At 46.2% G+C, this 14249-nt stretch overlaps 1 protein-coding gene across 1 annotated transcript; it reads right to left on the minus strand.

Annotated features, from left to right (window-relative positions):
* Nucleotides 1–5823: 5823 nt before the first annotated feature.
* LOC127775211 (ethylene-responsive transcription factor 4-like) lies at nucleotides 5824–6934 on the minus strand. Its single transcript, XM_052301538.1, has one exon. The coding sequence runs from the start codon at nucleotides 6813–6815 to the stop codon at nucleotides 6105–6107; it is 711 nt and encodes a 236-aa protein (XP_052157498.1). The 5' UTR covers nucleotides 6816–6934; the 3' UTR covers nucleotides 5824–6104.
* Nucleotides 6935–14249: the final 7315 nt, after the last annotated feature.

Here is a 14249-nt window from a genome sequence, read left to right on the forward strand (position 1 = left end):
AATTGTTATTTACTTAAACTGGAGGGTCGGCCTGCTTGCACCCCAACCCACATCTCGCGTCACCTCAAATCAAATCTACGGCGCACCGTTCGACCACACGTATGTTCAGATGTTCCGGACGGCTGCCTGCGCACGGCGCCTCAAGGCCGGCACCGTCCACGGTGCACCTTTCGCTGCTCAATGCCGCTGAGCCACTACACGATCATGTGAGTGTGACGGAAGCACAGACCAAATCAACGGTAGGAGTGGAGTGGTAGTAACTGCTGGGTACACTACGGCGCTAGCATAGCTGCGTACTGGAGCTATAGATGAGCAGTAGCCAGTGGTAGGAGTACTAGAGTTTATTATCTGTACACGCTACATCAGGTCATCAGCCGTAAAAAGGGGGGCGGACGGTCATGGCGCCTTGCCATACTGCGAGGTCTCAAAATAAATTCATTTCTTACTAATATTACGGACTAAAAAAATTAAAAAAAACTAAAAAGGATTAAAATATTCTTACTATGTCAGATCTCAAATATATTTATTTTCACTTTATCTACTCTTAATATATTTATCATGTACTCTCACGAACTCCAGTTTAACAATTATTTAAAAATATTTTAAAATTGTTTATAAAATGGAATAAATAAGAACTTATTGTGAAAAGGACGTAGCTTAGCCAAGACGAGCAAGACATATTGGAGGACACGAGCTACTGATCCTAGCAATGCTAGCACGTCGAGGTGCAGTAGGAGTAGAGCCATGCAGTAGCGTTTAGCCCTTGCGTGCATCGGACGACGGGACGGACCCCACCACGAACACTGGAGCTAGCAGCAGCGTGCGCACGGGGCGCGTGGTGGCGTTGGTGGTATCTGACGAGGGAACGACTGCTCGTGCAGCGTGGGGAGACAGCGGCGTCGTGTCGCGTAGATGGGGGAGTAGCTAGGTTATCTTCGTTGCGAGCGATGGCAGTACGCTAATCTTAGGTTTGATTTGATTAAACGCACGGCCTGACGGCTCTATACTCCGCGGCTCCGCACAAAATACATCCTACGTCACACAATGCTTATATTTTTATATTGTTTAGCACAAATTAAGCTTTGAGAAATAAAGACTATATTAACCCCTATTTGAATGGAAGCAAAAGAGTTGTGAGAATAAAATATATAGAAATTTAAATTGGAGATGACTGATTTGACAAATACTAGCACTTTTAAAATACAGGTAATATAGGATAAATTTGAACTTCAAATAAACAACCGTTTAGGACTGAGGGAGTACTCCATTTTGTAAAATGGTACGCTGCTAAGGGTTCAGAGCTCTAATTCCACTTGTTACTACAACTCCTAGGAAAATGCTTTGGAGACAATTGACGGGTGTCGAAAAATCAGGTCCTCCCCTTACCTCATATTTCACCCGTCTCATGTGCAGCGGCTGCTGCTGCGCAATTCAAGAGAAACTCTATCCTCACCACCTCGTGCATCACTGATGGCGATGATGAGCGTCGTTCAATGTTGCCATCAAGCAAAATCGAGAGTAAAATACTGCAGCGCTCTCAAGATTGAAGGGAGGTGTTGGTTCCAGTGGTGCTATGAGTTGACGGGGTCGTCTGAATCAACTCATAGCATGTGGTGGATGTATGACGGTGTGATAACAAGAGGTGATATGACGTCAGCTTTGATCCATCCTATGTGTTCACTGTTGCCGACGTTGCATTGCCGTCGAGGAGGGAAGCGGGAGATGGACGAGCTCTGCGCATAGCTTCCTTGCTAGCGTCAAGCGTGCCACAATTTACCCATCTTTTCTCGTGAGCACACCATGCCCTGTTCATGTAAGAACGTACTCCCTCCCTCTCAAGACATAACAACCTTTAGCACTTAGGATTTATCCTAAAATATAATAATCTCTCCACCAAAAAAATTTTCCCAACCATTTACTTTTCTCACCTATCTCCACTTCTCAACTAATCAGAACATCTCCCTATTTAATTTTACCTACTTTCTAAATAATTGTGTCCAACAATAAAACTTCTTATGTTCTGGGGCCGAGGTAATAGTATGTTTAATTAGTTAGATCAAAATGTTACATATAATGTTATTTACATGTTTCGGGTACTAAGTGGAGAATAAAACACTAGTACTCGGCTTCTCCCTACAACAAAATAATAAAAAAAAGTATCGTGTGGGAACATAACATTTTTTCTCTACTGTTATGAAAATTTATAGTGCTTCTACTTAGACTGTGGTGTAGGGGTGGGTATTCGGTCAGACCAAATCCCGGTCTCGATATTCGGTCTTCGGTCTTTTAGTCAGTTCGATCATTGTAAAGTGAAAACCGAATAACAATGCAAAATTGTCAGGATCGGTTAATTCAGTCTCGGTCTTGACTGAACTGTGCTAATTTTAGAAGATAAATTTTGGCAGAACTTTACCTCTTTTAAGACAACTTTTGATAATTATATATCACATATATACAAGGCAACATCAGACACCAAACAATACATTACATGATAGGATCAAGTAATAAGAATAAATCAAATCACAAGCATCATGCATTTAGTCGTCAACTTCATACGACATACAATACATCACAAATGACATTATGGTTATATCGGTCACTATGGTTAACCGAGACCACAGACGGAATTAGCCGAATAAATTTTGGACCTTTTGGTTTAGTCTTATTCTACTCACCCCTACCTTGTTATGTCGTCCCACATCGTGACGGATTGAATGCCATCATCACACAACTTCCATATTGCTAGCAATTCGATTCCTTTTTCCACTACCAGAAGCCCGATTATGTTTCGAAGTTTTTAGTCTCTGCAACAACGACTTTCCTATCAGCTTTCCATCTCATGTAGTTCCCTCATCCCAATCTTATGCAGAGGAGAAGCCGTTGCCGTGCTGAGCAAAGTGAGGGGGGTGGACTCTGGAGAGACGGATAGTGCAGGGGCAAAGGGATTGACAACAAGAGTGAAGGTGAGGGAGAGGACCTATCAATCGTTCTAGATCCCCGTGCTATCGGGTGGTTCGGTTCGGTTAGCTCGTTTCTTCTTTATGCTGATTTACAAAATGACCGGCATTGATATAACATCCATATTAACGTCACAATATATAGAGTTAGAGTAGTACCGATTCCGAATTGGCAAATGTCTTACATGCGCCAGTTTTAATTGGAGCAACACATACAAGATGTCACATATTTGGTGTTCTATATTAGTGTTATCTGTCCGGGATTCTATCCTTTGTTGCAAGGCTTTTTTTCCGTATAGTTGTATTTAGGTCATATTGTTGGTACCTATTTGTGTTACAATACATTTTTAATTCCTAACACATTGGGAACTTATGGATTATTTTAGAAATATCATTTTGTAGCAGTTGATTATTGCTGCAGAAACTGTTTTAGCCAATAGTCTCTTTCTGTTTAGTTATACACGATCATTAAAGAAGCATATAAAAATAATTTTATTTTAGTACGGAGATAAAGTACCATTTATAAACTCGCTATTCAGCAGATGTTGACTGAAAGTAGTTACGTGTAGCGAAGAAAATGAGACAACTGTGTCCTTTATCATTGATACTCTCAGAATTAACACTTCATTAGCGACCAAATGTATTTTCTCATGTACCTCTTCATCTACTTCTGATAGTCATATTTCCAAATCTGAAAATTTTATTTTTGATAGACATATTTAACTTCAACAATCTATCATCTTAATGATTTTCTCGGATTTAATGCACGACTCTCCATCCTTCCACATAAGATTGGTTACATATGCATCGAGAAACGTAAACATCAATAAATCGCTTGTTTACGACGAATAACTAGTAGCGTATTTTAAATGAATGATAAGTAGAATTATTTATCTTTAGTCTGTGTGCCAAGATAAAATATGGCTATCAAAAGTAGATGGAGGGAGTATTACACTCTACATTTTCACTGGAGCTATCGCAAAGAGGGCATCAAGCAGAGGCTGGACCGATCGATAGAGTAGACGAAAAGCATAAAAGTGAATCGCATGCCGCAGCCGCAAATCCTTTTGACCGGCTGCTTCGCTTTTCTCGGTCTTCCTTGGGATTGGCGGCCCAGCTCAAAGTATTTTGGGCTACATGGCCTAGTACACGCTACGTGACCAGTGACATGTAGGAGTAGGGCGCTGCACCTTTTGCGGTGCGAATGATGCGCGGCTTCACGTGCTGCAGCGCCGCACCGACGACGAGCACCACGCCGGCACGCCGCAGCAATAGTACTGGCGCATAAGATAAGAATTCGCCTTCACAGGTCATAGCTTCGCCACCTTTGTCCACCAGTATAGGATAGGACAAATCACACGGAAGTACAGTTGGATTCACCAATGAAGAGCCCTGAATTTCCAAGTATAATTAATTTCGACGAATCACCGCTCGTCACTTCTGACCTCACATCGACCGGATCGCCCGAAAATCGTCTCCCCGACGGCAACGACAGACCGGCTTCGCAGAAAAGGCCATACGCCGAATTCTGGACAGTCGTCCAGCACGACGCACACCCAGCAGCCGGCCGCCGCGCAATTCCAGCCGCTCCAGAAGAAAAAAGAGAAAAAGAAACAAGAAAGGGAGAGAAGCCGTAAAGAAACAGCCGAGCAAACGGTGGGGGCGCCGCGACGAAAGCGGCGACCTCCCGATGCGGGCGTGGGGCCCACGCCCCCCGCGCGCGCGATGGCGAAACGGCCGCCGCGCGAATCACTGCGCCCCGCCCCGACGCCCCCGCGCGGGCGACGGGTGGTCCCACGCCCCCTGTCTGCCGCGACCACGCCAGGTCCTCGCGCGCGGGGGCCAAACACGCACCACGGAATCCAGCCAACGGAAACTCGCCTCCACCTACGCGCCGCGCGCCCGCAGATCGGGCCACACCGCCCGCGCGGCCGCAGCGACGATCCCGGGGGCCCGGCTGCTGCTGCGAGTGGCCGGCAGCGGCGCACACGTGGCCCGTGGGCGTGGGCGTCGTCGCCCACACGCTCACGTTACTCCCGAGGTCACGAGCGGAAAGGAAAGGCAGGCACAGGCGGGGGCGGGGCGCAACCAACCAACCAACCAACCGAACCAACCCGGCAGCACGCGGGCGCGTTGCCGGTAGCCATCCACACGCCGTACGACAGCTGCGGGCGCACACCGACGCGGAGCCGAAAGATCCACCCGCCCCACCGCACGCCGCTCAGGGCGGCCGCCCGCCCCCGCGCCGGTGTTTTTTTCTATTCGGCTCGATTCGATTTACGCGTTCGTTATCCACATGCGTCGTCGCCTCCTTGTGCCGCTGCCCCAGCCTGGACAGCAACACGTACTATAGCGGCAATAGTTTTTTCTCTCCTTTTTCCTCCCTCCGGTTTCCCTGACACCATTGGTCAGAAAACGACCGCGCGCGGGCAAGGCGAGTGCCCGCGTTGAACGGGTAAAAAAAAATTCTTTGCGTCGGCAACGGCGACTGTAGCGTCGGTAGGCCTCATCCCTCTACACGCGTAAGAATTGACAATGATTCCACCTCACTCATGCTGCCAACTACCCGGGGTTAAAATGACATCGCCGCTGATACGGGTGATCGATCCGGTGCCTGCTAAAGTCGACACGTGAGTGGTGTAGACTGTATGGGTGGGATGCCCATGCACGACGAGACGACTGAGTGTTCATTAATCGACAAAGATAACGGCGATTGTTGCATGGATCGCAAGCAAGAGACCAGAAGAGACGGGTTCGAAGTGCAAACGCTCAGACGACATGCCACCAATAAATGAACCGCCTTGCCGGTAACGCTCCTGATTTATCACGAGCTAGAGCCTATAAGCAAAACAGAGTGAAAAGATGATTTCTTAGAAGGGTTTCTACATAGTTTCTCATGACTATCAAAATAATAATAATACATATATAATCCCGCTCCATAACAACGCCGGCAGGATATGTCTTAGGTGACACACATGGTGTGATCTTCTCTTAAACTACATCGCCGGCGAAAAAAACTATTTACAAAAATGTCTTCCCTCAGTTAAGCAAGAGGGTCTAGGCATAAGAGGTACACGAAATTTTTCTACTACTAAAAATTAAAAAGAAAGAAATGAACTAGCGGTCATCATGTAAAAACTCCGGCTGCTAGACCTCCATCGGCGGCGGACAGTTCAGATCAAGATCAAAAGCGATGGCTTTCTTCGCCAACGCGGCGGGCGGTGATGGTGCCAGATCCACGATCGACGAGGAGTCGGAGTCGCTCTGTGCCAAGGCGGCCACGGTGACCGGCGCCGGCGCAATCTTGAGCATGCGGCAACCAGAGGCGGCGGCGGCGGCGGCCGCTTGTCCAAAGAAGTAGTAAGGGTGCGATACGGGGTAGCCCTCGAAAGGGAAACGCATGCCGCCTGCGCCGGCGGCCGCGGCCGCTGCGGCGCGGTGGAACAGGTCGAGCTCGAGCGACGGCGGGATCGGCATGGCCTTCATGGGCGCCTGCACGTCGCTGCCGAACGACTCGACGGTGCTGCTGTTGCTGCTGCCGCTGTTCACACCGGCGGCGGGCGCGCCGTTAGGGTAGGGGAAGTTGGTCTTGGCCTTGGCACCGCGGTACTCGCGCGCCGCGGCGTCGTAGGCGCGCGCGGCCTCCTCGGCCGTGTCGAACGTGCCGAGCCACACGCGGCTCTTCTTGGCCGGGTCGCGGATCTCCGCCGCGTAACGGCCCCACGGCCGCTTCCTCACGCCACGGAAGTGCTGGCCGGTGCCCACGGCGGCGGCTCCGGCGACACCCCCCACGCCAAGCGCGAGTCCGGTGGCCGCGGCCGCCGGTGACATAGTCTTGTCCGACGTTCTCGGCGCCATGGCGATCTTTCTTTTCCCCGTGTTTCTTTCTTGGTGCGCGCTGATGGTGCGGTGCGGATGCGGGTGCAGCTGCGGTGTTGCGGATGAGGGGGTGGTGGGGAGGAGGGACTTATAGGAGGGAGGAGGTGGGGGGTTAAAAAGGGAGAGGAAATGGGCGAGCGGGCGGGTGGTGGAGCGGCAGGGAATAAAACTCGGCGCAGTCAGGGAGCGGTTTGACTGTCCACGCCGCCGCCCCTCGTCTTTAGCGTGGCGGCATTACAATTCGGCAGGCGCCTTTTTCTTCCTGACCCATCAAAACCAGCTAATTGCGCGTGAGTGAACCTGTAGAGTGCAGTTGCATTTCAGCCCCGGCAAACGGGAAACCAGGAGAAATGTGTTTGTATTAGTCCGGAGAGGTTTTTACTTAAAGGAAATATACATTTATTATTATTTTTCATGAATTGTAGTCTTGTTTCTTACGGATAGATTGTACCAAAATTATATATCCTCAGGCATTTTAAAATTGACGACAACAAGACGGTGAAATATGCAAGACTATACTATGGTAAAATTGTGTGTGCATAGTTATACCATTAGGTGCGTACATGTTAGTGCAATTCCGAATCGGAATTTAGTACAGTCAAGAGGTTGTTATAGGTTCATGCCTCTTTTAAAATGCATAAGGTAATGTTTTTGTGGTTTTGGATTGTCATTAAATGCTTAGGAATGTATGTGTGTTTGTATTTTCTATGTAATCGAATAAATATTCATTGAGAAACAAGGGTAGCGGCTAATATAAGCGATAGCTAAAACTATTCATTAAAGAACTGGGATAGGATCACTCTAAGTTCACAGGTAACCCAACTTTTAGATAAAGGCTAGAGCTAGAGTCCAACTTATTATAGGTAAATTAGTAATTTACTAATAACATGATTATGAGTAACTATTATTTATGTTTTTTCCCATCTAAAACTATCTATCATCATCCATTACGTTGGCATCGCTAATATTCCATGGAAAAAATCCAAAAAAAGAAGAAAAAAGGTTTAGTCATTGTTAAATGATGATTATATCTATCCGCATCTATTCTTTTGGACAACAGTATCTCTACATGTTTCTACTACTGCTAACTAAGGTGTTAGTATAAATAGATCTGAACCATTTCATCAAATGAAATTAACGATTCAGACTACTTTTTACCATTAGTATAGAGTATCATAGTGGGGCTCGAAGAGAACAACATAGGTTGTTAGTGGTAAGACAAGTGATATGTGGTGGCGAATGGCAACAACAAATGCCAAGGTTTGTGTTTTGCCTAACAACACCGTGCTCCTTAATAGCTTGTGCATCATTGGCAACGAAGAGGCCGAAGATAGTGCAATGGGAATGAAATTAGGGGAATGATGAATTAGATACAGACATATATCGGTGAAAAAAACATCTTTAATGTTTGAACTAATGAAACCAAATGAATACAATGGTAAGTGGTTAGGTGATGGCAAATGATAACTGCCAGTAGTTTATTTGAGATTGAGAAGACAATAGGATGATTGTGTTGTGTTGCATTTGACGAAAATGATGATAAGTCATTAGAGGTGGAATACTGTATTAGTTAAGCCTCTTTTTCTCATGGGAAAAAAAGTAATGTCTCAATTTATTTTAAATGGTGTTAATGATGCAGATTTAATTTTCTGCCTTTTGTTTCCCAAAAACACGTTAATTTTGTGTAAACGTTATTGGATCGTCGTGTGATATTGCTATGGTTCAGGTACTGGACTGCGAAGTCTCCTCGTTCCCATCCCATAAACAAAAGGCATCAAAGCCGCCGCTCGGCGGGGCCCGCCGCGGGTGCGTAGAGCGGCACGTTGTGGGAGCACGTCACGGGCGTCGTGGGACCCGCGCAAGGACAAGGGCGACGCATCACGATCCGTGCGTCCCGAGCCGCGGTCTGGGCGGCATTCGCATCCGTGGGGGCAACCAAAGTCGCCGCCCGCGTGCGTGCACAGGCACGTGGCCCCCGCCGCCCCCTCCTCTCTCCAGTCTCTACTCGGCGCTGCACGGCACGCGACGCGGACCTGCCCGCGTCGCCCGTCGTCTCGTCCACCCACACCACACCACCTCACGTCGTCAGGAGAGAGAGATCATACAATATCTCTCCAACCGCCTCGTCGGCGCGGCGTGAGCGGGATGCGATGCGTGACGTCCAGTGGACACGCACAGCCGCGCAAGCCGATAAAGCCGGCCGCCGCTTGGCCCGTACCCACCACGTAAAGTGGCCGCCGCGACGGATTAAATAATTGCACACAGACTTGAGAGAGAGAGAGAAAAAAAAACGCCGAGAGGGACGGGTGACGACGGCACGTTAGGCAGGCGGCAGGCGCGCGAGGGAACGGGGCGGGCGGGCGACGACGTTCGAGGCTGTAGCGTGGGCCCTCGACAAGTGTCGGCATCGGCCGCGCTGCCTGGATCGCGAGGCTGCTGTAGTGGTACGCGCCCTGTACCGCTGGCTGTAGCCACCAACCGTTCCCGCCCGTCCCCTCCTCTCGCTCTCTCGCGGCGCCCCTTTCGCATTAAAAAGCAAGCGGTGGAACCGCGCGGCGCGGCGCGGCGTGGCGTGGACCGACAGGTCGCGGGGGCCGCGGACGGGCACGCGCCGGTGGTAGTAGCGTACTACGAGTACTAGTAGCACGTTGCGTGCCGTGGGGCCGCGTGCGGGCGTGTGTACGGGGCGACGCGTCGGTCCGTGGCCCGGGTGGCCCCACCCACGCACCGCGCGCACGCACGCTCGCATGCACGCTCGCGGCGCTGCCACCTTTCCTCGCGCAGGACCACGGGATCGCGCGGCGGGTGGCGCGGCGCGGCGCGCGTAGTGGTGGCGGTACCGCGTACTACCGGCGCGCTGAGGCACCGACCGCTTGTCCACTTGCGCGGGGTGTGGGGCCGGCGCGGCCCGCGGATCTGGAGCCCGGGCGGGCGGCGTGAAAAGCGTGCAGTACCACCTCCGCCGGTGTAAAACTCGGTCCATTGGACGGTAGGGACTGCCAGCTCGAGCGTTTCCTATTTCAAAAAGACCACTGTCTCTTTTGTATCCACTAATCTCACTAAATATCTACTCGATCCGTATAAAAAAAACTCAAAACTAAAAGGGATATGACCCTTCCTATCACAACGAACCTGGACAAAGATAGTCCAGATTTATGGGGTCATATCTTCTCCAAGGTTAAGTTTTTTTTTATGAAGGAAAATTGCAAATATACGTAGGAGCATTACGTAGCGTGGTTGACAAAATAAAAACTCTTATGGATAAATTGTGTACATAAATTGAATTGAGCAATTTGGCAACATTTGTATACTATACTGAAAGTTTTTTTTTTCATCTTTGATATCCATGCCAATCACTTGATTTTTCTTCGTAATTGTTAGTCTCCTACACTTACCGATGTAGTAAACTAGGAAAGGATCATGTGTGCACAATCTTCGGGTGCACTAAGTGTAACATATTTAACTAATAAGTGTCACATAAAATTATAGAAAATTATGTGCATGTAATTTACTTGTGTGGAAATTCTTATCTTCAAATTCAACATATATAAAGAGAGAAAAAGACAAAACATATTTCCTAAAAAAGACAACATATTTACACTCTTAAATCTGTCATATTTTTCCTTTTTACCTAAAATAATGATTTGATGTTGAGACTTTAGATATATTTGTTATACTCTTAGAAATACATTTATATTTTTTTAAAAAAATTTCTATCATACTAATTACTACCTCCATCCCTTAATATAAGGGATTTTAACCTTTTGCGTTTGACCACTCGTCTTATTTTTTTATAAATATAAAAAATAAAAAGTTGTGCTTAAAGTACTGTGAATAATAAAGTACTCCCTCCGTCCCAAAAAAAGACAAACTCTGGTATCCGTGTGCAACGTTTGATCGTCCGTCTTATTTGAAAAAATTATGAAAAATTAAAAAGACAAGTCACGCATAAAGTATTAATCATGTTTTATCATCTAACAACAATGAAAATACTAATTATAAAAAAATTTCATATAAGACGGACAGTCAAACGTTGGCACGGATACCCAGGGTTTGCCTTTTTTTGGACGGAGGGAGTAAGTCACAAATAAAATAAATGATAATTCTATTTTTTTTAATAAGACGAATAGTCAAACAATACAAGCAAAATATCAAAATCACTTATATTATGGGACAGAGGGAGTAGCTAATGTGCAAAGCGTGCGCAAGATATGCGTGTTCCCATATCAAAATATGTATTACATACACATATTATAGAAAGAGCAACTTTTGAGTTTGTTTAGTTTGGAGCTAGATTTTGGTACTAACAGAAGCTTAATAAGTATTAGCACAACCAAATTTGATAATATAGGATTTGAACTACCGTGGACAAATGTCAGTGCTATTTATTTCGTATGATTAAAGTTGCCAACGTTTTGGTAACGCAGAAAATGGTTCGAATCCAAACAAAGATGAACTTTAACTTCTATTTTGCTTTATCTTTTTAATTCAATAAATCCAGATATATTTTATGTTTATATAGGTCATAGGAAATGTTTGAACAGAGTATCGTTTGGCTAAAAAAGAAAAACATAGGTATAGGTAATTGGATATTGATCTTGTGTTGAAAAAAGAACTACACATCACTTGATGACAATAGAAGTAATTGGACCCAGGCAGCAATCGTTTGGAGTTTGGACTGCACAATGATGGTTTTGCACGCAGTGATAGTTTTTTCATTTTTCTTCTTTTTATATGGTTAGAAAGTAATAAAGGATAGTTTTTCTATATCTTTAGTAGTACAAGAAAAGGACTATACTGTAGCCACCAAAGCTTCACGGTTCTAAAATACTCCTACTACTATACGAGTTTGAATGACAGAAGTTATTCGTACGGCGACAGCTGTGTTTAGTTCAGCGTAAAGTTTAAATTTTAGTTGAAATTGAAGATGATGTGACTGAAAAGTTGTGTGTGTATAAAAAATAACTGAAGTTTGAATCCAAACTTTAGATCTAAACACAGCCAATACCCCAAACTTGAAAGAGCAATTGGTTAACAAGAAATCACTATTTATTTCCGACGATGACAGCGGACCAAGGTCTGCTGCCGTGCTGCACGATCAATCTGCCACGACGGTGACAGGCAGCCGCCGTATGCTCCGCGTGGGCTGTAGGAAATTACTGGAAGTCTGGAACGACTACTGTCATCAACTATTCCGGACAGCGATCTTCGTGATAATTTCCCATGTTGAACTGCGCACGAACGTGCCTCTCTGAGCTTCCATGCGCCATCATCGGCTGCTAGCGAGGCACGATTGAATTTTTCCCCCCGGCTGATACGCTGGGTGGGGCTGGCAGCTGCCGGCCGCTCATCAACGACGCGCCACGCGAAACAAAGCAGCCCGCACGCCGCCGGATCTCGATTAGTATCGGCATTTTAGCCGCTAATCCACCTCGGCCGACACATTATCCGCTTTAAAAAAAGCACGGACGGCTACCGCTAGAGTATTACTCCTTGTACTAGTGGAGGACTAGTACTACTCGTACCGACGCCGCCGGATCGCGCGGTCTCGTGGCGTGGGGGATGGGCCCCTCCACCGGGCTGGCGGGTTACGCTACGCTAAAAACGCCGTGGCGTCTTGGATGGGATCCGATCCATCGCGGAATAATCCGCGGGACCGCGGCGCGGAGACGGGGACAGCGAGGAGGGTGACGGGTGGCTGCGAGCGTACGTGCCGCCGGTTTCGGGGTCCTTGTCGCTCGGGTCACGTCTTTGGTTGCCGCGAATCTCTGGGCGCGTGGAACATGCGCATCGCGGCGGCGGCGGCGTCTCTCGTTCGATCGTTTCGTGCGGGTTTTGGCGGCCCGGGAGCGCGCGAGACGACGTAGGCCTTGTTTGCAACGGATGAAGATGACACGTAAAAACCAGAAAATCAATTATAAATTATTATAAATTCTAAAATAAATTTATTTTATATTTTAAATAGCTTTTATATAAAATTTTTACACGAAATACACTATTTAACGGTTTTAAAAAAAACCGAGTTAAAATCTACTTCGTCCGTCCTAAAATATAGTAAGTATTGTTAGACTTTGACACGGTTTTTAAGGTGCTACTTTAACCAATAATATCTATAAAAATAAGATGTTTTAAATAAAAAGAGTTACGTATTATGATATTTTTTTAACGATAAATCTATTGACATCAATTTTACATTATTATTTTTTAAAAATTTTTAATAGTTAAAGTTAAAAGTTTGACTTAACACTATACTAAAAATATTTATATTTTGGCACAGGAGGAGTGCTTCTTTATTAAAGAACGGAGCCGGGTGATGGGGGTGATGGGGATTGGTTTGGTAGTCGTACACGTAGTGGGTTGTGCCGCTCGGGCGAATCGGTCGCCGTTGCGTCTGCCGCCAGCAAGTCTCCGCTCTCCGGGTCGCTAACAACTGTGAGCTCTCTCTCTCTCCTCTGTACTACGCGGTACGCGGTTCGGTGTACTGGCCAGATCCACCCGATTTCTCTTCTTTTTCAGCTCGAAACCGTATTGTTCCCAGTCCTGCTTGGGTTTTTGGTCTTTTGGAGGGGGCGTCGCCGTGTGTCGCTTTTAGCAGCCGTGACGTGCTGCTGGATTTGGTCCCTATTTTTTGTTAGGGCCCGTTTAGTTCCCTAAAAATTTTTCCAAAAAAATCACATTGAATCTTTGGACACATGCATAAAATATTAAATATAGATAAAAAGTAAAACTAATTGCATAGTTATGGAGGAAATCACGAGACGAATCATTTAAGCCTAATTAGTCCATGATTAGCCATAAGTGCTACAGTAACCCACATGTGCTAATGACGGCTTAATTAATCTCAAAAGATTCGTCTCGCGGTTTCCAGGCGAGTTCTGAAATTAGTTTTTTCATTCGTGTCCGAAAACCCCTTCCGACATCCGGTCAAACGTTCGATATGACACCCAAAAATTTCCTTTTCCCCAACTAAACACACCCTTAGTTAATCCATGCGTTTACAACTCTCGTTTAGCAGGCGGGGGAGGGGATTAGAGCAAGTATAATAGTGAGCTATAAGCTTACTATAAACTTATGTGGAGGAGAGAGGTAACAAAAAAATCAAAGGTGTTGGCTCTCATGCAAGAGCTAGCTTAACACAAACTCCAAGACAAAAATAATAAATGTATAAGTGAGAGATAGAGATAGAAGAAGAAAAATTATAGCCAACCTTATAGCTAATCTATTATATGTGTTGGCTTTAAAATGGGCTAATACTCCCTCCGTCCCACGATATAAGGGATTTCAGTTTTTTTTGCTTGCAACGTTTGACCACTCGTCTTATTTAATTTTTTTTTTTGCAAATATAAAAAACGAAAAGTTGTGCTTAAAGTAGTGTAGATAATAAAGTAAGTCACAAATAAAATAATTAATAAT

Source organism: Oryza glaberrima, chromosome 5, assembly GCF_000147395.1.
Source record: "Oryza glaberrima chromosome 5, OglaRS2, whole genome shotgun sequence".
Lineage (NCBI taxonomy): Eukaryota > Viridiplantae > Streptophyta > Magnoliopsida > Poales > Poaceae > Oryza > Oryza glaberrima.

What these genes read in the sequence shown, in the direction of transcription:
- LOC127775211 (XM_052301538.1), bottom strand. Translation starts at nt 6,815, where the DNA reads ATGGCGCCGAGAACGTCGGACAAGACTATGTCACCGGCGGCCGCGGCC.